This window comes from Festucalex cinctus, chromosome 2 (assembly GCF_051991245.1).
Source record: "Festucalex cinctus isolate MCC-2025b chromosome 2, RoL_Fcin_1.0, whole genome shotgun sequence".
In the NCBI taxonomy this organism is placed as follows: domain Eukaryota; kingdom Metazoa; phylum Chordata; class Actinopteri; order Syngnathiformes; family Syngnathidae; genus Festucalex; species Festucalex cinctus.
In genome coordinates, this window is record NC_135412.1 from 23,921,328 (window position 1) to 23,947,253 (window position 25,926).

Consider the following 25,926-nt stretch of genomic DNA (forward strand, 5'->3'; position numbering starts at 1 on the left):
TGTCATAACTACCATTGCTTCAAGCATTCTCTTCAGTTCAGATGCTGCATCAAAGCCTTTTGTATGCATTAAAAATTATAAATACGCCTTTGGGAGCATGGCAATATTTAAAATAAAACGTATTTATACATTTTTGGGAGCAAATGTGTTAATCATATTACTTCAATAGTTAACTCACAATTAATTGCACATTTTTTATCTGTTCTAAATGTACAATAAAATATTTTTTATTTTTATATTTAGTTTTCATATTCTTGTTAACATAAAAGTGGAAAAAAATGTTAAACTAATAAAAATTAATTTGTCATTGATACAGTCATTTCATAATAATTCATAAAATTCAGTTAAAATAAAAAAAGATTACTGTACAGTGTTCCCTCGCTATAACGCGGTTCACTTTTCTCAGCCTCGATGTATCGCAGATTTTGTTTAGTGCAATTTTGCATGCATTTTTTTTTTACAGTAATGTCGTTTTAGAAAAATTTATGAAGGTTTGAACATTGAGAATGTTTAAATAAGAGAGAAATGTGAGAAAATGTAAATGCCTCAATGCGAGGCATTTTAGAGCCTTACAACATTTAGAATAAACGTCAAACATAAAGCTAACTACTTTGCGGATTTCACATGTTGCGGGTATTTTTTGGAATCTAACCCCAACGGGAGAACACTGTACTGTAAAAAATGAGTGTGATATTGCTTTGTGTTGGTCATTTTCCTGCCACTAGATGGCATCATTGCATTTGTAAGACTGTGGTGACAGCTCAGTGCATTTTTTTCATGTTAAAAGATCTTTAACCTGACGTAAAGTGAAATTCTGTTCATTTCTTAAAATTGTCAAATACAACTTGACACCAGTCTCCACAGATATATGCATTATTATTACATTTATTACTGCTAAATTTGGACGTGACTGGAATATCCCCCAGTACGGGCTTTGCAAGTAAGGGCCGGTCATTAATCCCACATTAAAAAAAATTAGTGGGGTTAAAGAAACTTTAAATTAACTCAAAATGACTGCACAAATTGTGACACCCCTAAAATATATCCTTTTGTGAGATGTGCCTTGCTGCTTATAGGCTGGGAAACACTGCACTAGAGCTTCAAACTGCTCAAAACACTTTGTCAATGACTCTTAAGTATTCGTACCTGTCCAGCGCTGCAGGAGCGCGAGCAGAAGATCTGTCCCTGCTTTGGCAGGAAGGGACGTCCGAGCAGAGAACGTTTGCAATGAGCACAGCAAAAACATTCTTCGGTTGCGTGCCAATGTTGTCCGTCATACGTCATCTGGCCTTGGTCGATGCCTTTTGTGAACAAAACACAAGAGAAGTTTTAGTTTCTTTGTCTTATGAATAAATGATAACCATTATTATTATTCAAACCGATACCGATAAACCAAACATTTAGAAAGTGCCAATGTCGACAACCAATAAGTAAACCGATAATTGTTTGCAAAATTAACTTGAATGCAAATATACTTTTTGAGTCCTACCATAAGTCTGACGCATCTCCTGTGAACACGAGGTCGCACGTATTATGACATCACAAATATGCGACCATACCATAGGAGAGGGGAGGGGTTGAGGAGTTGGTTGAGCACAACAGATGGACCCATGCGGCAAGTCGATTATTTTTGGCGGATTTCTTTATTATCAGCTTTATTTGTATGCCGTCAAATTGTTCAATAATTGCTGATAATTATCAGCAGATTTTTTTAAATTATCTAGTTTATCTGTATGACGTCAAATTGGTAGTTAATTGCCGGTAATTATCGGCAGATTTTTTTAATTATCTGGTTTATCTGGATCAGATCAAATTAGTCGATAATTGCCGATAATTATCAGCTGATTTTTTTTTTCATGCTCTGGTTTATCTGTATGACGTCAAATTGGTCAAAAATTGCCGATAATTATTGACAGATTTTTTTTAAAATTATCTGCTTTATATGTATGACGTCAAATTGGTCGATAATTGGCGATATCGGCCACCGATATATTATGCTACATCCCTACTCTTAGTTGATAAGAAGCGACAAAAAGATGTCTCCAACCTTGCTGCTGATCTCAAGCAAGTAATAATCATCCCCAGATCCCATCTGGATACAAGATGGGGTCTCACTTAATAACCATCTTACATCTCGTTGCACTGACTCCGCCTCACCACAGCTGCGATATACCAGGCCAGCGCTTGCAATGGCCACTCTTGAAATAAACGTCTTCAAGAGGATTTCCCGGGTGTGCGCGTAAGAAATAAATGATCATGTCTTGGTACAAGGTCAGCCCATTTCAAATGGGATGACTCACGCATTGCTTACCTATATGCTCTCCGCACGCGTCACAGTATTCTGCGTAAAGCGACTCGAAGCAGTTGCAGCAGTGCGGCCGTCCGTCCTTCATGATGTAGCGCTGGCCACCGAGGGTGGTCTCGCACTCGTAGCAGCAGAAGTGCTTCATGTGCCAGTGTCGGCCCTCTGCCTCCGTGCACTCGTCAGCAAAGATAATCTGGGTGAAAAAAAACCAAAAAAAAAAAAACCCTTTCAATTCAATTCAAAGGTTATTTGGAACCCTCAGGGAAATATTAATCTTGTCCCTTCCTTTTCACATTTTTTTTTTTTTTTTTTACCACTCCTAGTGAGATGGATAACTTCTTTTTAGCCATGACATCTGACTGCTGAATTTCATTTTATTTTCATAAAGTCCATCCATTCATTTTTTTTTTTTCCGCCTTAGAGCCTATCACAGCTGACTCGGTGAGAGGCGAGGTCAACCCTGGACTGGTCGCTGGCCAATCGCAATCGAAGGGCTTATATAGTATGAGTGTCATGACTGTGTTTTGTCTGTGTTTTTTTTGTTTTTTTTTGGGGGGGGGGCAAGGTTTATGTTCGGGTCATGATTGTGTGGTCAAGTGTCAGTTTGCAATCAGCATGTAACTGGCATCGAGTTTCAACTGGGAAGAAGCTATGTGAAGTCAGAAGCTATGTGATGTCAGCAGTCTTTAATCTCCTTATCTGGTCAGAAGCCAATCAGAGAAATCCATGTCATCTATATAAGTCTGAAAGAGAAGTACGTTGGTGCTGAATTAATAATCCGTTCCTCTGTCCATGTGGCCACCTGCTCCTCTGCTCGCCTTGTTACATGCCTCATGATGCCTTCCCGTTGTTTCTGGTCAAGTCAAGTTCGTTCCACTCCTCTTGATGTTGTGCGAATAAAGTGTTAAAGTCTTATTTGTGTCTGCGTTTTGGGATCCAGCCCCAGAACATAACAATGAGTTGTCAAATACAAAAGTTGACAAGCACACTCCAAAAAACAGTTGGCTCAAAAATAACCCAAATTGGGTCAAAAATGGACCGACCCAACTGCTAATCTTTTAGACTCAAATAACACACAATTGGGGTTGTTTTTCCCAAAACAACCCCAATTGTGTGTTATCCCAAAAGGAGTATTTTTCATTTTTGGTTATCAAAATGTATACCCCCCCTTTAGTTTTAGTCCAATTTCAGTCATGTATAGCGATGCATTTTTTGCCAAGTAAAATGTTGCCTTTTTTTGGTCTAAATGTGTGCGAAAACTCATGAACTTTGCACACATCAGACTTGTCATAAACATGAATATTTTTTAGATTACTTTTGCAATTTGCAATAAATGGCCCAATAGCGCCCTCTAGTTTACTTTGAGATTTGGGCCCTTTTATAGGGGTCATGTTTTAACAAACTCCTCCTACAAAATGTATCCGATCATCTTCAACCATGGCGTGTTTCATCTTAAGATGTTAAAGATGAAAAATTATATAAAGTTTTTTATTGTGTCGCACGACATTGCTGTCGCGATGCATTGTTTGCCGAGATAAATGCTGCTTTTTTTTTAGTCTCAACATGTGTGAACACTCATGAAACTTTGCACACACATCAGACCTGTCATGAACATGAATATTTTAAAGATTTATTTTGCAAATTGCATTAAATGGTTCAATAGCGCCCTCTAGACATTTTTATGAAGCTTTTCCGATTGTATGATTATGTCAGATTTGTGCAAATTGGGACAGATACCTATTAGACTAAGACCTACAAAAAGGTATTATATAGCAATTTGCTAAACCTAACAGGAAGTCCGCCATTTGGATTTGGTTTTGGGAATCATGCATCATTTTTGGCCTTTTTTTCATGAAACTTTGCACACACAAGGCATGGGAAAAAACATTTACATTTTAGATGGTCCTTGTTCTATGTAACAGTACCCCAATGTGCCAGCAGCCCGACATGCAAGTACCCCAACGTGGTGCTTAATAGCGCCCTCGATACATTTTTATGGAGCATTTGTGATTGTATTATTCACCTTGATTTGTGAAAATTGGGAGGCCTATCAGCCTAAGACCTACAAAAAGTATTCTGTAGCCGTATGCTAAACCTAAAAGGAAGTCCGCCATTTTGATTTTATTTTGGGAATTGCACACCATCTTTGGCCTTTTGATGAAACTTTGCACACGCAAGGCTTGGCAAAAACATTTTAGACGGTCCTTGTCCTATTTGGCAGTACCTCAACGTGCAAGTACCCCAACGTGGCCTGGGTTGCGAGGGCCCTTTATAGCTGCTCGCAGCTCTAGTTATTATTATTATTATTATTACTATTATTATTATCATTATTACAAGACTTGAATTAGTGAAAAGTGCCACAGAGAATTTGTTGTCGTGACTTGCCTGCTTGCCTCGCATACGGTACATCAAAACACGAGCAGATTTTCGGAGACATGGCAAGAACACTGAGCCATCTTTTCACACCCGGCTCCTGTCCAAGCGGCTCCAAAAAAAAAATCAGCGCTTGCGAGCATTCGGCATTTTCGGTGAAGGGCACCAGGCCCGGAGAGGCGCACCTCGTCGCAGGCGCAGCAGCGGGGCTTGAGTCTCTCGGCGTGGTGCCGACCGCAGTAGAGCTTGCCGTCCTGGTGGAAGTAGATGAGATCCACCAACATTTCCTCGCACATGCAGCACACAAAGCAATTTGGGTGCCACCATTTTCCATGTCCCGCCCTGGCGGCAAACACCACGATGTCGCCTCCCTGGATCGGACCGCTGCACTGTTGGGGGAGGAAAGTGGCAAGAAAAGGGTTACACAATTTCATTTTTTTTTATTTTTTAAAGTGAGCAAGTATTGAATGCTTTGCATGAGTTTAGGCACTTCATATTTTCATTAGGGATGACGTATTGATATCAATACGTCCTTGGTGTATTAGCTAGCAAATAAGAATTGGGAATGCATGGACGTGCACTATCATACGGAAGAGAATTAGGGCCAGTGAGGAGAGGGGAAAAAAAAAAGTTTGGAAGGCTTCTCACTTTATTCTCAGAATAAAGTCAGACATTAAAGTCAGAATTCTGAAGTGGCCATTGTACGTTGCAACGTAAACAATGGCGGCATATGTATAAATACACTTTCTGCAAAATGTATTAAAATGGAAATGATTTTTGAAAAAGGAATCTCTTAGACATTTTCGTAACAACCAAATAAATCATACGGTGCAAACTTGTCAATTCAGTCAGGGTTCCTTTTAAACTACAACTACAAATAGGCGTGTTGTCATTGTCTGGATAAAAGTATGTGTGTATATATATATATATATATATATATATATATATATATATATATATATACATATATATATATATATATTAGGGCTGTCAAAGTTAAAGCGTTAATAGATTAAATAATCACAGAAAATTGTCGCATTAATCACGTATTAACGCATATTAATCGCACTATTTTTTTGGACCGCACTTGAGCCTTGAACGTAACCGTGGATGGTTACATTGAAGGCTGCGCAGGTCAGTGATTAGGTCAATGCACGGCCTTTCCTACGCCTGTTGTTCCAAAAATGATCAGGGTGACTCCAGTGACACGAAGCGAGGAGGTAGGACTCAGACGCAGAGTGACAGTTGGCCAACAAGGCTGCAGCTTTAATCAATTCGAACCAAAAACACCTCTCAAGGAGGGAAAAAAGGCAGAACAAAAAGAGCTCCAAACTGGAGAATAAACAAGGGCACTCAAAAACAGGGACAACTAAAGGCGCTCCGCTAGGGAGGAAAACAAGGGGCAAACTAAGGGCGCAAGACAAGGCAAGGCAAGGCAAGACATCGAACAAGGACTGTGAAACAAGGACTGTGAGGACGCTTCCATGCACTGAGATGTGACACTTCGGCAACGGAGGGGAGAATGCAGGTGGCTTTTATGTCCAGGTTGATTGGGAACAGGTGGTGGTGATCATGGGCGTGGACCGGTAATCAGTGAGCTGCAGGAAGGGTAAGTGACCTGGGATGAGATGAGAGTTAGTAATTTCAAAATAAAACAGGAACCTGACTGTGACAAATAAAAGCTTGACCCGCCACTCTGGTGGCGGCGTGACAGTACCCCCCCCTCAACGGCCGGCTCTCGACGGCCCAGGAATCTCGGGGTGTTCATCATAGAATTCGTCGATGAGGGAGGGGTCCACGATGAACCGGGCGGGCACCCACTGCCTCTCTTCTGGCCCGTAACCCTCCCAATCCACCAGGTATTGGTGTCCCCGGCCCCGCTTTCTGACGTCCAACAACTTTCTCACTTTATACACCGGGCCCCCCTCCACCATCTCCGGAGGGGGCGGCGCAGGCTCGGGCGGGACCAGGGAACTGTCCTGGACTGGCTTGACCTGACTCACGTGGAAGGTGGGGTGGGCGCGGAGGGATCGAGGCAGGCGAAGGCGCACGGCGGCAGGACCTATGGTCTTGGCAATCGGGAAAGGCCCCACAAATCTAGGGGCCAACTTTGGACATGGTACTTTGAGATGAAGGTGTTTTGTGGAAAGCCATACCTTTTGGCCTGGCTGGTAATGGGGTGCGGCCTTCCTCTTCCGGTCAGCAGCTCTTTTCACCCTGTCGCCTTGACGCTGTAGTGCCAGTCGAGCTGCTGACCAGATTCGGCGACATCTGCGGACCATGGCGAGAACCGAGGGAACTGAGGCTTCCTCCTCCAGGTCCGCGAAGTACGGTGGATCGTATCCGTGAACACATTTGAATGGCGTGATTCCTGTGGCAGAGGTGGGTAAGGAGTTATGTGCAAGTTCGACCCATACCAAGTTCTTGCCCCAAGTTGATGGGTTTTGGGAGACCAAGCATCGAAGTCCGGTCTCCAGCTGCTGGTTAAGCCTCTCAGCTTGTCCGTTGGCCTCCGGGTGGTAACCTGAGGTTAGGTTCGCCTTTGCCCCTATGGCCCTGCAGAACTCCCTCCAAAAACGAGAAACAAACTGGGGACCGCGGTCCGACACTATGTGCCGCGGGAATCCATGAATCCTGAACACTTGGTCGATCATGACTTCTGCTGTTTTTTTGGCGGAGGGTAGTTTGGGTAATGGAATGAATCGGACCATCTTTGAGAAGCGATCAACAACTGTAAGTATTGTGGTTTTACCATTTGATGTGGGGAGTCCAGTGACAAAATCCATTGAGATTTCAGCCCAGGGTCTTGAGGGGATCGGCAGAGGCTGAAGGAGACCCATCCGGGGTTGAGTCGACGACTTATTCCGAGCACAGACTGGGCAGGCCTTTACATATTCCTGTATCGAGGATTCCATAGAAGGCCACCAGAATCTTCGGGCGACAGCGAACAGGGTCCTGCGAGTACCTGGGTGACAAGACAGACGAGAGGTGTGTGCCCAGTTGATCACCTGTGCTCTTAGGGCCTCCGGGACGAACAGCCGCCGTGGTGGGCACTCCTTTGGCGTGACTGTGTCCTGGAGTGCCTCCTTGACCTCCTCTTCTATTTGCCAAGACATGGTTCCTATTATGCAGTCTTTAGGCAGGATGGGTTCTGGTTCGATGGCTGTGGTTTCCGGGTCATGAATTCGTGAGAGAGCGTCTGCTTTGACATTCTTGCTTCCGGGTCTGTAGGTCAAAGAAAAAGAAAATCTGTTAAAAAACAAGGACCACCTGGCCTGTCGGGGGTTCAATCTTTTTGCTTGGCGCAGGTACTCCAGGTTGCGGTGATCCGTCCATATAATGAAAGGGTGTTCCGCACCCTCCAGCCAATGCCTCCACTCTTCTAGGGCGACCTTTACAGCCAGCAATTCTCGGTCTCCAACGCTGTAGTTGCGCTCGGCCTTTGAGAGTTTCCGAGACAAGAAGGCGCAGGGGTGCACTTTTCCATCCTCCTGGCTCCTTTGGGATAGCACGGCTCCGACACCCAGATTTGAGGCATCTACCTCGACAATGAACTGGCGGGTAGGATCGGGCACTCTGAGTATTGGAGTCTCTGTGAAACGTTTCTTGAGTTGGTTGAATGCGGTATTGGCTTCCGGGGTCCAGGCAAAGCGTTGCTGTGGAGAGGTCAAGGCATGGAGTGGAGCTGCGATGGAGCTGAAGTTGCGGATAAAGCGTCTGTAAAAGTTGGCGAATCCCAGGAATTGTTGCACCTTCTTCCTGGATTCAGGTGTGGGCCAGTCCCTGACAGCGCTGACCTTCTCCGACTCCATCTCGACCTTGCCCGGGGATACCACGAATCCCAGAAATGAGATGGTGTCGGTGTGAAAAAGGCTCTTCTCAGCCTTTACATAGAGTTGATGGTCAAGCAGGCGTTTCAGGACTTGGGTAACGTGGTGCTGGTGGGTCTTCAAGTCCGGTGAGTAGATCAAAATGTCGTCCAAATAAACATATACGAACTGGTCGATGAAGTCCTTGAGCACGTCATTAATCATGGCCTGGAAAACTGCTGGCGCATTCGTGAGTCCAAAGGGCATGACTAAGTATTCATAGTGGCCTCTGGGAGTATTAAAGCCGGTCTTCCACTCATCCCCTGCACGAATACGGACGAGATGATAGGCGTTTCGAAGATCTAATTTGGTGAACACCTTGGCTTGCTGGAGCTGGTCAAATACTGAGGACATCAGAGGCAGAGGATAACGGTTCTTGACTGTGATTTCATTCAAAGGGCTGTAGTCAATACAAGGACGTAACGAACCATCCTTCTTGCCCACGAAGAAAAAACCAGCTCCAGCTGGCGATGACGATGGCCGTATAAGTCCTGCTTTCAAAGACGTGTCGATGTACTCATTCAAGGCTTTGCGTTCGGGGCCCGAAACCGAGTACAATCTCCCCTTGGGAATGGAAGACCCAGGAATCAGCTCAATTGCACAGTCATAGGATCGATGTGGGGGAAGTGACATGGCCTTGGTTTTGCTGAACACCTCCCTGAGAGGATGATAGCAGGTGGGAACGGTGTTCAGGTCCGGGTATTCCTGGTCATTCACAAGAGTCACCTGTCGGACGGCAGCGGGAGGTGCCTCTGCCGCTGGCCGCTCCAACCCATGGTGTTCACAGTCCTTTCCCCAGTCCAGGACTTGCCCCGATCGCCAGTCGATGCGGGGGTTGTGCAACTGCAACCAGGGGTGTCCCAGGACCAGTGTGTGTGATGGGGAGCGGAAGACATGAAAACGAAGGAGTTCTCTGTGCTGCCCAATGTGAATCTCGAGTGGCTCTGTGACATGCGTGATGAGAAATAAGTCTTTCCCATTGAGCGCCCTGGCCCTCATATGGGTGGAAAGTGGCTCCGTGCCTGCCTGCAATCTTTCCACCAGACCCCAATCCATGAGGCTCTCGTCCGCTCCAGAGTCAATGAGAGCTAGTAGGTCTGTGGAAATGGCATTGCCGGAAATCGTGACTTGCGTGAGTTTTCGGTTCTTGACCTGTTTGGGAGTCTCGGAAGTCACCGGAGGGCCTCGCTTGGTGGGACAAGCTACCACCAAATGTCCTCTTTCTCCACAATAGTAGCACCGCCCCTCTTGACGACGTCGCTGGCGTTCATGGTGAGTCAGTCGGGCGCGGTCCAGCTGCATCGGCTCCTCGCCAATCTCGCTGGACCTCCCCATGGTGGACGACTGGAGAGGCGCCCCTTGTGGTGACTCCATTGCTGCGGGGTGCCGAAAGAATTCGGAGCCGGTCCTTCGATGGTGACCGCTGGTGTGCATGAGATCTCGCCGTCGGTGATCGATGCGGATGGCCAGCGAGATCAACGAGTCCAAGTCGCTAGGTAAGTCCACGGGTAGTAGGAGTTCTTGCATAGCGGCGGAGAGCCCCTTCAAAAAATGATCAAAGAGGGCTGTCTCATTCCAGCCACTCTTGGCCGCTAGAGTTCGGAATCGGATCGCATAGTCATTAACCGATTCTCGGCCTTGTCTGAGATTACTTAGCTCTCGAGTCTTTTCCCGATCCATGTTGGTGGAATCGAAAACAAGACGAAGTGCCCTGCTAAACCCGGCTGCAGTTGAGCAAGTCGGGGAGTGCCGTGCCCATTCCGTGGTGGCCCAGTCTCTGGCTCGTCCAGTCAGATGTGAAATCATGAAGGCCACACGGGAACGGTCGGTGGGGAAAGCCTGTGGCGAGAGTTCAAAGTGTAAGTCGCATTCGGTCAGGAATGCCTGACATTGTCCTTGGTCTCCCGAGTATCGCTCCGGGGAAGCCAGTCTCAACCCTGCCCCGGTCAAGGCTGGAGTTGGGTTCGGTGGTTCTGCGGTCTCTGGTTTCGTGATGGCCGGCGTGGCGTGTCGCAGGTGGCTCCTTAGCTCCTGCACCTGTCCAGCGAGCTCTCCCATCCGGGTGACCATCGCCTGCTGGAGCTCCTCTGTCTGCGACAGGCGGGCGGCCTGTCGTCGAAGTGCAGCCTCCAACTTCTCCGCTGGGTCCATGCTGGCCGAAGTGTACTGACACGAAGCGAGGAGGTAGGACTCAGACGCAGAGTGACAGTTGGCCAACAAGGCTGCAGCTTTAATCAATTCGAACCAAAAACACCTCTCAAGGAGGGAAAAAAGGCAGAACAAAAAGAGCTCCAAACTGGAGAATAAACAAGGGCACTCAAAAACAGGGACAACTAAAGGCGCTCCGCTAGGGAGGAAAACAAGGGGCAAACTAAGGGCGCAAGACAAGGCAAGGCAAGGCAAGACATCGAACAAGGACTGTGAAACAAGGACTGTGAGGACGCTTCCATGCACTGAGATGTGACACTTCGGCAACGGAGGGGAGAATGCAGGTGGCTTTTATGTCCAGGTTGATTGGGAACAGGTGGTGGTGATCATGGGCGTGGACCGGTAATCAGTGAGCTGCAGGAAGGGTAAGTGACCTGGGATGAGATGAGAGTTAGTAATTTCAAAATAAAACAGGAACCTGACTGTGACAAATAAAAGCTTGACCCGCCACTCTGGTGGCGGCGTGACATCCAGTTGGTGTGCTCGGTGGTAAATTTTGCTTTAAAAAACACCCCGACGGGACTTGAGATAAAACAAAAGTAATTTGTGTTTAATTAATTAATAATTTCTGAATTGCACCCAATTGTTTTGATGCTGTTACATTTTGAGCAATATACGCATGCATGCAATTGTGTACATGCATTTAATCAATGTTTGCAAATGACATTCAGATCAGAAAATGAGTTAATGTCAAAATATTACGGTATTTTGTATTTATTTTATATTATGTGAATATGCAAGTAATTTAGCTGATTAATCATGATTAATCAAAATTAAAAAGTGTGATTAATCAGATTAAAAATTTTAATCGTTTGACCGCACTAATATATATATATATATATATATATATATATATATATATATATACACATTAAAAAAAAAAAAAAGTTGATGCGATACAACATATTTTTTGCATATTGTTGACAAACAGTCTTTTTTTTTTTTTTTTTTAATGAATGAGTTATTAGTTCACCACTCTGGATCACCGAATTTCCCTTTAAGACTGGTTTGGAGTTTCAGCCGCTGTACATTTTCCTTTAGACGCGCCTTTTTGATTGGTCCTACCTTATCGCAGATGGCCCCATTAACGGTTAAGGGGAAAGGACGGACGTTGCCTCTGCCCAGGTTGTCCTTCTTACGTTGGTTGCTGAATAGCTTCAGCTCTCTTTTCTCTTCCTCATCCAGCGAGTTGCAATAGCGCACCTGGACAACACAGGTCATCGGCAGTCCAAAATATGAAGCAGACGACACTCTATCATGTCAACCACAACAAACCGCTTCCGTACAAGTACGGAGGATTTTGTTGTTGGCCGTTTTACCTCATTGTCGTGCGGTGGCAACTGATGAAGCAGTTGTTTGATGCGGTATTTCTCCCCGGGGCTGTTGATGTACGGGACTTTCTCCTCGGGTAACGAGTTGTAATATTGATGCACCTGATACAGACGAGAGGATTAAATTTGAGTTTGAAATGTCACCATCAGGAAAAGGTTGATTAGAAGTTCATTGGCAGACTTTCTGGATGATATCATTTGCTATTTCCAAAAAAATAGAAAAAAAACAGCCAATCAGTCAATAGTTCATGTTTGGAATTGGAGATGTTTTATTTTTCTTATCTTTAACATTGCCTTTAACTCACTCGCTCCCAGCCATTTTCACAGAAGCAGTCCCGTTCGCTTCCGGCTGTTTTACTGGATTTTGACTGGTTTTGTAAGGCCCACAGAATATTGTGTTCTATTGTTATAAAAGCATGGAACCTATCAAAAGAAAGATTCAAGTTTCTTCTTTCATCAGGAAAAAAAGTATGTTTCTATCTGTTTCCGTTTTGCAGCAATTAGCATTAGAAGAGAGATAAGTTTCATCAGTTTTCACAAATCTATTTCAAATTGTAAGTAATTTAGCTTTTTTTTCTAGATGGCCCTGGTTGATCTCATTTGCTCTGCTGCCACCTGCTGGCCGTTTGTGTAATAACTACCATTTCTGCAACCGTTCTTTGCAGTTGAGAGGCTGCATCAAAGCCTTATGTTTGCGCTAGCATAAAAAAACAAAAAACGTATAAATACGTCTTTGGGACACTTAAAACATAAAAAAAACGTATTGACACGTTATTGGGAGCAAATGAGTTAAATGCGATGCAATAGTCACACTCTTGATCAGGGTTCGCCAATTCCGGTCGTCGAGGTCTGGAGGCCTGCAGGTTTTCGATATTTCCGTCTACCAACACACCTGATAGGAAAGATCAGGATCGTTATCAGGCATGGTGATGAGTTTAATTATAATGAATCAGGTGTGCTAGCGGGCGGAAACATCTAAAACTTTGCAGCACTCTGGACCTCGAGGACCAGAATCGGTGAACCTTGATCGAGAGCCTTGCTGTGCCGTCAAGTTGGGGCTTGTCGACCGCCACCGACCCCTGATCATTTGTCTGCCCCAAACAATAGCTGTGCCCCCCAGTGGTGGGTGATTCAGATGGTTTGATGCCTGCTGTTCACAGATTTATGAATGAAATGCATCGCAGATGCTCTGTCTACGACAATAGACCCTTAAATGTTGATGACTGTGGTCGTCGATGTTACAATTATCCATCCATCCATTTTCTGACCCACTTTTGCTCACAAGTGTTGTGGGGGTGCTGGAACCTATCCCACCCAGCTGCCTTCGGACAGTAGGGTACACCCTGGACTGGTTGCCAGCCAATCGAGGGGCACACAGAGACGAACAACCATCTACACTCACAAGCACACCTAAGGACAATTTGGAGCGCCCGATTAACCTGCCATGCATGTCTTTGGAATGTGGGAGGAGGCCGGAGTACCCGGAGAAGACCCACGCGGGCACGGGGAGAACATGCAAACTCCACCCAGGACGGCCGGAGCCTGGACTCGAACCCGAGTCCTCAGTACTGGGAGGCGGACGTGCTAACCACTCACTCACTGTGCCGCCCATGTTACAATTACTTGCCCAAATTTTCACATTATCTCATTATCTCTACCCAAAAATGTGTCAACATGTTTTTTTAACACGTTTTTTTTTAATTTTTGTTATTTTTTTATGCAAGAGCATACAGAAGGCTTCAATGCAGATTCTGGCATGAAGAGGTGGCTTAAAGCAATGGTGTTTATTACAAAAAAAAAGAAAAAAAACGGCCAGCAGGTTTCAGCAGAGTATAAGAGATCAGCCAGGGCCATGTTGCAACAAGCTGTTTTTCCTAGTGTTTTCACCAGGAATGTGGACAATGATGAAACTTAGCTATATTCTAATGCTAATTACTGCATAACGGAAACGAATACAAATATACTTTTTTTTTTTCCCCTGATGAAAGAATAGACTAAGTTGTTTTTAAATTCTATACCGTTAATTTACCCGGTAAAATATTCTCCTCTATGTGGCCTCTGAGCTAAGATGAGTTTGACACCCCTACTCTAATCTTTCTTTCATGTTTTTATAGCAATAGAACACAATATTCTGTGGGACTTGCAAAATCATTCAAAATCCAGTAAAACAGCTGGCGGGTTGCTTCAGTGAAAATGAATGCGAGTGAATGAGTTCAATTCTGTAAATTTCCATTCATTCCCATAGAAACCAAACATTTGTAAAACCCCTTCGGCAAGCCTCACTACAATTGGACCCTTTTGCAACAATAGAATTTGATTTGCATTAGAAACTGGTCAGTCAAATAATTGAACAACAAATTGAGCCGATAATTGATGAGGCTGGTTTAGAAAAAAAATAATTGCTGCACATGTTAGGCTGCTAATTTTTATTGTTTGATTGAGAGATGCTCCATGCATCTGACAGGCAATGTTACTGTGACTGGGATGCACATTGCACATCAGGTGATCATATTTTTATGATGCCCCCCATAGTTCAAACAAACGCTGTTTATCAAACGTGACAACTAAAGAAAGCAACACACGCTTTAATTTCTTCCTGCGCAGTCGCCGAAATAAGTTTGGTCATGCGTGTACAATTAAGAGCAAGGAAGTTAAAAGTGCAAATGAGCCCATTGTGGCAGCCCAACGCATCAAGTCATTAACGCACATTTTCAATTAAACGTATCCGCACGTTCATTGACGTAAATGACTTTTCATTCCTTTGGGTTTCATTTTGAAAGGAGACTTTCAAAGGCAGAATCCCACTGCAACGTAGGAATCGTCAACTCATTTCTGAAGTGTTGTCATTTTTCCATACAAACTGCGCAGTTGCCGCTGGGGGAAATTGCTTCTTTCGCTGGAGTGATCCGGGCGGCGTTTGTTCACTGCATCACAGACTCTGTTCAAACACTGTAATCAGTCAATCAGTATGAGGTTGCTTTTTAACATTTGGCCACGCTTGTCACTCTTGTCGAATGTGAACTGGCTCCCTACAACAGTTTCAGCTTGATCATTGCCATTTGCCTCCTAAAAAACGCCTTTACAATTATTCGTTCGCCAATCGCCTGACAGCTTAGTTGCAGGTCTTTGTTTGACCCCAAATGCAAGCCAAAGACTCTTAAAGCATCGTGAAAGGAAATCAGTTAATGAAACCATCGTCGAAATGCCAGCGATCGGCCAAATAATGAAATTCCTCTTCCCGATTGAGTTCAATTTGCGTCGGTCTGGCTCCAAGCGCGGAAACACACATTAGCTAATGGAGCATGCAGGAGTGGCGGTGTCAAAATGTCAGCTGACAATCTCAGGAGGAAACATTGGACGCGTACCTGCTCCGGGCTGAGGCCGGGCGGAACCCAGGCGTATTCCTCCAGAGCGCACCCGGAGTCGTCGTCAGAGGTGGAATTCCTCTGGAAGTCGTACATCAGCTTGGTGATGGTCTTCTCCATCTCCAGGGACATGGCTGTCACAACATGCTCCGTTACACGCGCTGCTTCACGGGGGGAGGCTGGTACACTAGTGACAAAAACAAAAAAGCAGTCCAAAATATGAAAATACGAAGAGAGGAGAAGGATATGGCAGCACTTCAGGGTTTATCTTCTCCATTTATAAGGTCACATGTGGACCACGCAGATTTAGTAGCAAACATTAAATGCAGCAAAAATATTTGTGGAGCCCATCAGATTGCGCTGCCAGTTCTCCAGCGGCCCACTAACACTCAGGAGCCTTTTGCATTTGTATTTTTAACGGATAGCTTGAGATTGGCTGGCGTGGCATGGACGCAGTGGCTGGCAAACAAAAGTAAAAGAGAGAAGACGGCACTGCCAAGACATTTGACGTTTATAAGACATTTAAAAATGAATTATTTCTTACAAATAGAGTATATCTTGGTTTAAACTATCTATGCCAGCGAATATATGTGACCGGCTCTGCCCAAAAAATCAAAATTGAGATATTGAATATGAGAATTCTGCACTTAATTCCCTTTAAAATGATAGAATAATACATTAAGAAACAGATCCTGCAGAATATCTCTGTTATGGGATTACAATTTGCCGATATCTAGGACCGATGACGTTGCTTCTGTTCACTTTCGTGCTGAATGCTGTATTTCAACTTTTTTGGTTGCCATGTGAATCCATCCACTAGCAGGTTCGCTTATTCTCACATTTATTTAGAATCATTGGTGAATGACATTTAAGGCTTGGAAATTTGGGTTGTTCCTAAACATCCATCCATCCATCCTTTCATCTTCAACCGCTTCAAGCCCAGGCTTCCCTCTCCCCAGCCACTTCAACCAGCTCCTCCCAAGGCGTTCCCAGGCCAGCCGAGAGACATAGTCTCTCCAGCGTGTCGTGGGTCGACCTCCCGCCGGTGGGACATGCCCGGAACACCTCCCCAGGGAGGCGTCCAGGAGGCATCCGAACCAGATGCCCGAGCCACCTCAACTGACTCCTCTCAACGCGGAGGAGCAGCGGCTCGACTCCGAGTCCCTCCCGATAGACCGAGCTTCTCACCTTATCTCTAAGGGAGAGCCCGGACACCCTGCGGAGGAAACTCATTTCGGTCGCTTATTCCTAAACAAGAGGCGGGGCTAGCAAGCAGCTTGGCTAAAAACACGCCCCCTAGTTACGAGGCATACTGTCTAATAATTGCTTATTTTCATACACTTCTATTACAATTTTGACTTTTGTGCTGCTTGGAAATGAAACTAAGGACCTCAAGGAAGTTATTTGTGGAGAAATTTCAAAATGGACAAAAAATGTTCAACTGCCTAATATCGTCCATTATCTCGAGATCAATCCTGCCGACATGCGGACCCTTTTGCCAGAGCGGGTCACATGTATGAAGAATGAAAAAGCATTTATCATAAAGTAAAAATCATACCAAACGAAAAAACATATGTAATAACCGAAAAATATATGTTATTAACGGGAATTTATTTAATTATTTTAAATTAACGCGGATTCCCATTATCGCGGGTAGTTTTTGGAACGTTAAACACCTGCGATAAACGAGGGAACACTGCACACTTTAATGCAAAATTAAAATGAATCGGATCGGTCGATTAATGGATTCTAAAAATGTTCGATTGTGACAGCACTACTCAAATCTACACTGGCAAACCAAAGAAGAAAAAATCAAATAGTCAAAGAACTGAAAATCTCAGTCGAGTCACTTCTCAAGGCACCGCTGTATTTTTCAGACCATGAGATCTTACAATATTTCCTCAAAATATATTTCCACATACAGTATGTATGTGACAGCAGATGTTTGCACATGATGAGCCGGTCTGTCGGCGCTTGTCCAAGCAGAGCTGACAAGTGTTTATCCCTCGAATGTGGATACTGCCTTTTTTTTTTTTGGTTCCTTTTGTCAGCGAAGATTGCTGGTTTGCAACCTTGAGCCCGAGGCTGTTCTTCTTTAGTCGAGCGACCGGAGTGGCAAGCAAACAACACGTTTGGCAGATCCACATCAGTTCAAAACGGGACTTCAGGTGCCAAAATCAACCTCAGATCGCAATAGCCGAGTTTTTTCTTTTTTTTTTTTTACCAGGTTTACGTTCCAATTCTGTAGCAGACCTTTCACCTCACTTTGTCTGAGCTTGTTTCATTAGCTTTCACTTGCTCTCATCAGAAAGCAGTCCGTGTTGTATGTGTCTCATGTTGATCAACAAAGAAGCTGCACATTCCCACAGCTGCGGTTGTTTGGGAACATCTTCAAGTTAACGCAGATTTTCAGACACCGACATCACTTTGACGAGATGATTTACGTTTGGTGTCGTAAAAAATTCCTTTTTGTTGGAGATTTGCTCGCTGTCTGCAACGTTACGTTAAGGAAACCATTTTCTGTTCGACTGGACTGGGATATGTTCTACTTGTCACTTTTGTGAAATGCAGTATTTTTAATTTTAATTTTATGTTGTTGTAAATATACAGAATGTCACTTCATTCATTACCTTTCAGAATGGCCATTGTGAAAAGAATGTACTGTATCTCTCAACAAATCACTGAATTGTGTGAATATCTGAGCTGACTGATTTGGGGATTTCAAGAAAATACAGAACTGTGTCTTTTTTTGTCATTGCCTAAATGAATGAAATGCAGTTAGCAGCTGTATTAGATGAAATGTGTTATAATGGAAAAGGGCTTTAGGGAAAGGGGAAAATATATAACAATTAAAAAAAATAAACAAACAAACATTCAGCTCTGGAAAAACATTGAGAGCAAAAGAACACTGGACTTTTTCTGTCATTTTGACAACTTTTCATTTTCTGCAAATAAATGCTTTAAAGGGATTACAACCACGGTATTTGAAGCCCTTCCAAATGTTAACTATAGGCATATAATGATTAAATCTTACCTTTGACACCATATTTGATGAAATATTAGAAAGTTTTGCTGGTTAGATTTATAACGCGGAAGTAAAACGGCCATTTCAGTCATTCCCCGCCTCTCCCCGTGTGTTTGACACACCCCCGGCGAGCCGACTGCAGTCTGCTGTTGGAGCTCTGCGTTTGAGCACTCCTTTGAGTACGCCACACAGCTTGACACAAGCCAATTCTTCAATAAACATTTGAAACAAAATGGCTCCTTGACGTAATAAATCATGGAGGAGGAGGGGAGGAGAGAGAAGAAGAGAGAGGAAAGGATCGAGGAGGAAATAAAAATAAACCTTGTCTGGTTTTGAACCAGTGACTTGCTGCTTACAAAGCAAGCACACTAACCACGATACTATTCAATTAGGTTGAACAGTGCAAAAGTTTTACTTGTAGTTTACACAAGTGTCAACACTTTTTTTTTTTTTTTTTTTTTTTTTTTTTTTTTTTTAAGCTGGCCAATTGTCATTGCACTTTGGCATTGAAAATGTGAAGGATAATTGATTGCTTTCAATTCATTTGGACAGAATGTTTCCTGATAAAAGCTACTTTTGTTACACCACCCCATGGAGGTCTAAGAAAGTGGGCGTGCGTTTAGTCCGCAGAGGCGATGTGGGGGTGGGTCCGCACTTTCTGATGTCATAAAGTGATCACTTGCTCGTTTTCTCAGGTTGGGAGGGGCTGGTGCTAGGAGAGCAGACTGACCGACAATTTCTCAGAGAGGGGCGAATGGAGGAAAACACCACTTCCGTCATGTTTTTGGTGAGGAATTAGCATTTTAACACATTTTGACTTTTTATGGCTGTATTGATAATTCATATGTTCTGGAGCGGGATGATACGGCAAACAACAGTCACTATGGCAGCAATCAGCACTACCGTATATTGTGTGACGTGCTCATTTGTAATGGCAGGAAGAATAAATCACAATAATTCAATCAAATTCCGTTCATTAACTGCTAACGGCCCAGCTATTTATACTGTATATCATTTGTAATGATTATTATTTGAACAGTTTTTAATGTCAAGCTGCCATTTGGCTCAAATCTGACTCTTAATGGCATGACCTCACCAGTTATCAACATTTCCTTTCCCACTTGACACATGATGACGTATTCCACTTTTGTCAACAACGACAAAAGGATGACTACCACTGATTGTGTATCGTAACGTTTTGACGTAAAGCGGCCTGGCCGAGGGTTTAGTCAGAACACTGCTCAGTCCTTCCCCCAGCCACACAATAAGACGGCATGCATGTGAATTTCTGTTTCCTCCTTTTGATGAATTTGTGCTTCAGAAATGAGCACTAGTATGTTTAGAGTTGAGTCAGTTTTTGAGTGATTGTGGAGCGCGCTTGATTGCAAACTTGACCACACATGTACTCAGCAATCTTCCGCTCATATGCACAAACACGTAGACAAAATGATTACACTGTGTTCCAACTCTGTTTTGCCTTTGCATGATTAGGGTTGGAACATCTATGTAACTAGGGGCGTGGAAACCAAATAAAAAGAGAGGGTGAGAAGGGGATTTTTTTCAGAGTGCAGTAGTGAATTGTATCAGTCAGTTCCTCCCATCGCGAGTTTTGAACTGAGTGTCTTCTTTTTTTTTTTTTGTCGTGTTTAATAAATGTCAAACAGGTAAACCTGACAGGCTGGAAGGATGCATCGGAAATCGATGAAGCATCGATGTAATCCGCTTAAAATATGCATCGGTGTAAAAATAATAAAAGAATGGATTCACAACGCCATGTTAACTGGTTGGTTTTCCTTGCGCAGATTTTTCATCGTTTCTAGCCGGACCTATTTTGAGGCCGGACATGTTTTGCGGATAGACAGTATTGTTTGATGTTTTTTTTATTTTTCTTTTTTTTTTAAGACGCCAGTAAAAACCTGGTTAGATCTTTGTAAGTAATCAATTGAATGTTTTAAGTTTTCTAAGTGGCTCCTCATTTACTTAATGAGGCAATTTATCGTCTGTGTGTTTATCCGCCATGAAATACGTGTCGCTGACGTTGTGTCTTATGCTGCATTCGAGGATGGTCGGAAGTCCAATCCCCGAGGTCCCAGGTTAGCCCAGTAAGTCCCATGACTTGTGAAAATAACACAAAACAAATATATAGAAAAGAAAATGTTAATGTTTTACAGCAGTTGTGAACAAATAGGAATGGTTTTATTATTGACACATAAATCTATACAATAACCTTGTATACTTCATGAATTTCTTTGATTTAGACTCGTCATTCAAAGCAGAGAATCTTAACTCATTCGCTCGCAGCCATTTTTATAGAAACAATCCCGTTCAGTCCCAGCTGTTTTACTGGATTTTGACTGATTTTGCAAAGCCCACAGAATATTGTGTTCTATTTCTATAACAACATGGAACCTATCAAAAGAAAGATTAAAGTCTCTTCTTTCATCAGGAAAAAAAAAAAAAGTATCGTTCTATCCGTTTCCATTTTGCAGAAATTAGCATTAGGATCTAGAGAAGTTTCATCATTATTCACAAATCTATTTCGAAGTGTGAGTAATTGAGTTTTTTTTCAACATGGCCCTGGTTGAACTCCTTTGTTGTGCTGCCACCTGCTGGCTGTTTGTGTCATAACTACCAATTCTGCAACCGTTTGCAGTTGAGAGGCTGCATCCAAGCCTTCTGTATGCTCTAGCATAAAAAACAAAAACAAAAAGACATATAAATACGTCTTTGGGACACTTAAAACATAAAAAAAACGTATTTATACGTTTTTGGGAACAGTTTTGCGCATAAATGGCAGTCATTAAAAGGAATTGGGGAAGGGCTTAATTTTATGCATTACATCGATTTTTTTATTTTTTTTTAAATAATCGGCAGATTAATTGATAAACGGTATTTTTTTCTGCCAAAAATCAGTATCGGCCTCAAAAAATGCATATAAATAAATATAATTTAGAGTTGAGGTGTGTTTGAGTGATTGCGGAAGGGGCCGATTGGTTGGACATATTGTGTGACAGTATATGAAATTAGGATCCACACACTTTTCTCAGTTGAATTTATGACAAGCTACACACAACAACTCAACCACAATTATCGTCATTACAATTCAAATCGAGAGTCTTGTGCCTCGAGATGACATTTTTGTTGGGAATAGGGTGCGATATTCACTCACATAACATTTCAAATATTTTTTAAATGTTTTAAATTGTCTCTTGAGAGCTTCCCGTTTTGTTCATTGCCGCATTGAGAAAGTTTAGAAGCAACAAACAAACAAAACGTGTTTGATGGCACGATTTGCAACCACTTAATTAACACTGCAATGTTTTCAAACAATCACTTGATGCTTCATTTCTGTCAACTGTGATAGGCTTGTGATGCACAATTCAAGAGTGATGTTATATTGGAATCTCTGATAGATATAAATATATCATCACATGCCAGTTTGTTTTGAACAAGAAAAAAATAGCACCTTATAATATTGTGCTTTATTTTTTGACGCGCCTTCTGGTGTATGACTTAGCCAATAGTTGGTGATATACAATTGTCAAACTCATAAAGGCACAAATGTTTCATAAAACCTGGAAGTTATTTTGTGACCAAATATACTTTGGCATTTTTTTTTTTTTAAACGTTAATACTGTACCTACCCGGAATAATCGTTAGGGCTGGGTTGAAATGAAATAATCGATATTGAATCGATTTTCCCTTTCAGGCCTGATATTGATTCATAAAACCATGAATCAATTATTTCATATATCTCTTTTCCCCATAAATGCTTAACAAAAAAGATTTTTGTAATTTTACTATTTTCTTGAAATGTACTGTTCACATGAATTTAAAAGTATTTTCTTACATTTACATTGCACTTTAATACAATTCAATAAAATATTTTCCTTGCTGATGTCAATGTTTGCATAACACTTTTAAGTTATTATAACACGTGTTACTTTCATTAATAAACTAAATAATTTCAGCAGTTGCTGCCTGCGCAAAATTTACTTTGGAATTTAATATTTTTTTTATCATGTACTTGACATTTAACAAGAATTGATGTGCCATAATTAGTCAATATCAGATTGAAGTGAAAAAATGGAAATTGAATTGAATTGAACTGTCAAGTCTAAATCAAATCGATCAAGGAAATTAGAATCGATACCCTGCCCTAGTAATCGTTAGCTCAGCTGCGGCATTTTGCATTGTGTGGTAGCATTAAGCTAGCAGAAGGCAAAGTTGTATGCTTGTTTGAAATACGCAACATCTAATTCAGCCATCTGGTTTCCAAATTCCTCCTTGTTTTAAATGTAAATGTTAGTTAGTAATTGAGTAAATATTCATGTTAGTTTGTTTGTTTATAAATATAAAACTGAAATTCAAAAATGTGACTGTGGATTATCATTTTGTTAGGTTATTGAATCATCATCAATCATATATCATTGTCTCATGTGCCAGGAAGTGAAAACATAATTTGATTAAAATAGATAACGATGAGTTTGGGGGGAAATTACTGGAGCATTAAAATAGTTCATTAAAAGAATCATTTCATTTGATTTGACTGGAGATCACTACTGCTCATTGAAACTGGACTCGAGCGAGACAGCAGAGATGGCGGATGAGTAGAGAGAGAAAGAAAAGCTGAGTTGCCGTAGCAACCAGTTGCTGAGCATCATCTCGCTATGTGAAGACATGTACGCGTTACTGATTTAACAAGGAAGTGTGTTCATAGAGAGACTTGCGTCTTCGTCATGCATTGTTGCCGTTATGTAATGGCGGATTGCATGTGCGCGCTTGAGGCCTATCATGTTTTACGCATCATCAACTCCCATTTAATCTTTAGATTCATCATGATTTGCCTCTCTTCCAATCAGCGCTGCCGTCATATACACATAAATTAACGGCGATTAATCAGCATCGCTCCGAGCCCGAGGGGGGGGGGATTTGCGGGGAATCAGGTACATACAGGGAGATGCTTTGTGCGTGAAGATGGACAACATAGCTGGGATTTCTGCGAGGCGTCGGAACACAATATGGATGTGCAAGGAAGAGGAGGAGAGCAAAGTGAAGCGAAAACAAGAGCGGCGCTCTTCACGTGTCATGCTTCACCCACCTCCCCTCCCTCCCATCCGCATGTGCCTCCGACAGCCTCTGTGTGGGCGCGCATAAGAGAAAGAGAGGAGGGAGAAAAAGCTCTTATTTATGTAAAAGCCGACATTAGAGGAGGTGCTCGGCTCAAGCTCACCACCTGACCGAGGCGAGGCTCCATTTTTTTTTTTTTTTACCTCCTCGTGCCAAAAGGAACGAGCAGGGAAATGTCGATTTGTAATCTCATCATCTGTTACAATTTGACTTGCTTGTCTTATTATTGTGCTTCATCGGGCTCATCTCATTCCCTGCGAAGAGCGCCGATTTGGCGATACAAGCTTCGTGAACAAAAGAGGAAAAACAACCGACAGCTATCAAGTTGTTAGAATATCAAGCGCCGCAACTACTGCGTTGAAAGTCTGGAGGGTAGAAGCCACTGATCTGAACTACTAGGACTGGATAGCCGATAGCCCATCCACGGCCTGGTCACGCTGTTGAAGTCACAGGGCGGCCATCTTGCTCCCCCCACCTCGCGAGCAGACTACGGTATAAACAATATGGTATAGGTACAGATGAGACATATACAGTAGGAGTGTTTAATATTCAGGCACTATAACGTCTCGATTGTTCATGACTTATTGAGCAATTAGTTGGCGGGCCACTAGGGGGAGCACCTCATAAGAATGGCGGGAAAATGGACGGAAGTCTTCAGGCGAAGAAGACTCTTCAGCTTAGTTAAAAAATATATTATTATTATTATTATTATTATTATTATTATTATTATTATTATTAGGGCGGCACGGTGGCGCACGTCCGCCTCCCAGTTCTGAGAACTCAGGTTCGAGTCCAGGCTTCGCTCTTCCTGGGTGTAGTTTGCATGTTCTCCCCGTGCTTGTGTGGGTCTTCTCCGGGTACTCCAGACTCCTCCCACATTCCAAAGACATACATGGCAGGTTGATTGGGCGCTCCGAATTCTCCCTATATATTTAGATATTATATTATGTTTATATTTATATTATATTTATTATATTTATTATTTTTATTATTATTATGGTTTTTTTATTATTGTTTTAGTTTTATTATTATTTATTTATTTTTTAATTGATTGATTATTTATGTATTTTATTATTTACTATTATTATTTTTATTATTATTATTATTATTATTATTATTATTATTATTACTATTTTATGATTAGTTTTATCGTAGATCATCCTGGATTTATTACCTGAGCAATATATTGATAATTGCGGTATCGGGATATTGTGAGCCTTGTATCGCATATCGTATCGTATTGTGAGGTTGTTGAAGGGTGGTCGCTATTTTTTAACAAATACACAAAATACAAAATAAAAGGTGAAGGGTATGTGCTGCTGTGAAGACCCCCTTTTTCTTTTATCGCTCAATTCCTTAGACCCCAATATTCGAATTGGAAGAGGAATCTTTTGTTGAATTACAGTTCTAATTCTTTAACCGGCTACAATCCATTACCGTGTTTGGCAGATCGGCCTGCAAAGGTTGAAGTCGCGAGTGAAGGGATTGCGCAATCGTCTCCAAGCAGTTATTATCATTCATCAAACATTTAAATGAGTTCAGGAACTTGACATTTGAGTACGCCGCCAGGTCAGTAGGGACGATCTCACACACATGCCGCAGTGCTTCATTCATGTCCCGCCATTTAAAAAAAACAACAACAACATGATTGTTTAATTGACACCTTGACCTTGACATTCATACCAAAGTCAAACACCTTAAATGTTGCACAATTTGGAATTGAAGCAACATTCTAGGAAAGAAAATGGCCACGAGAGACAACATCATCAACTGAAACACTCTTATTTCTAAAATTTTCATCTCATATACACGACTGAATCACTTTGACAGGGCACAATTGATACATTTTCTCACGCCTACCTCCTAAAACACTCTCACACACGACTGAAACACTCACTTCCCCTAATAAAATGCTCTCACACACAACTGAAAATATTTCACAAAACAACTGAAACACCCTCACACACTACTTCAGTGCTCTCACATTTACTACAAATGTTCTCTCACACAATTGATATGCTCTCTCACACCTACTGCTCAAACACACTACTGAAATTCTCACACACTAAGTTCTCATACACTACTGACTAAAACACTCTCAAACACACAATTGATCTCTCACACAATTACAGATAAAACACTCACAAACATTACTGAAACACCCACTCGCTATTTTAAAAAAAATCTCACGCAATACTGAAAAGCTGTCAAACACACTGCTGAAACACTCTCACGCCAACTGAAACACGCACACACACTAAGAAAAAGTTCTTTTACACTACTAAAACAATTTCATAGCCACTACTGAAGCATTCACATT

At 42.4% G+C, this 25,926-nt stretch overlaps 1 protein-coding gene across 3 annotated transcripts in view; it reads right to left on the bottom strand.

Annotated features, from left to right (window-relative positions):
* The window catches only part of LOC144014220 (prickle-like protein 2), a 95,364-nt gene that overhangs the window by 6,179 nt on the left and 63,259 nt on the right, over positions 1-25,926 (bottom strand). For all 3 annotated transcript variants that reach the window (XM_077513860.1, XM_077513859.1, XM_077513861.1), the window contains exons 2-7: positions 15,452-15,638; positions 12,075-12,188; positions 11,821-11,958; positions 4,864-5,067; positions 2,312-2,498; positions 1,147-1,301 (exon numbers count right to left, since the gene is read on the bottom strand). In XM_077513860.1, the coding sequence (XP_077369986.1) occupies positions 1,147-1,301; positions 2,312-2,498; positions 4,864-5,067; positions 11,821-11,958; positions 12,075-12,188; positions 15,452-15,583 (930 nt within the window). In that variant the 5' untranslated portion in view covers positions 15,584-15,638. The remainder of the gene's footprint in view (positions 1-1,146; positions 1,302-2,311; positions 2,499-4,863; positions 5,068-11,820; positions 11,959-12,074; positions 12,189-15,451; positions 15,639-25,926) is intronic.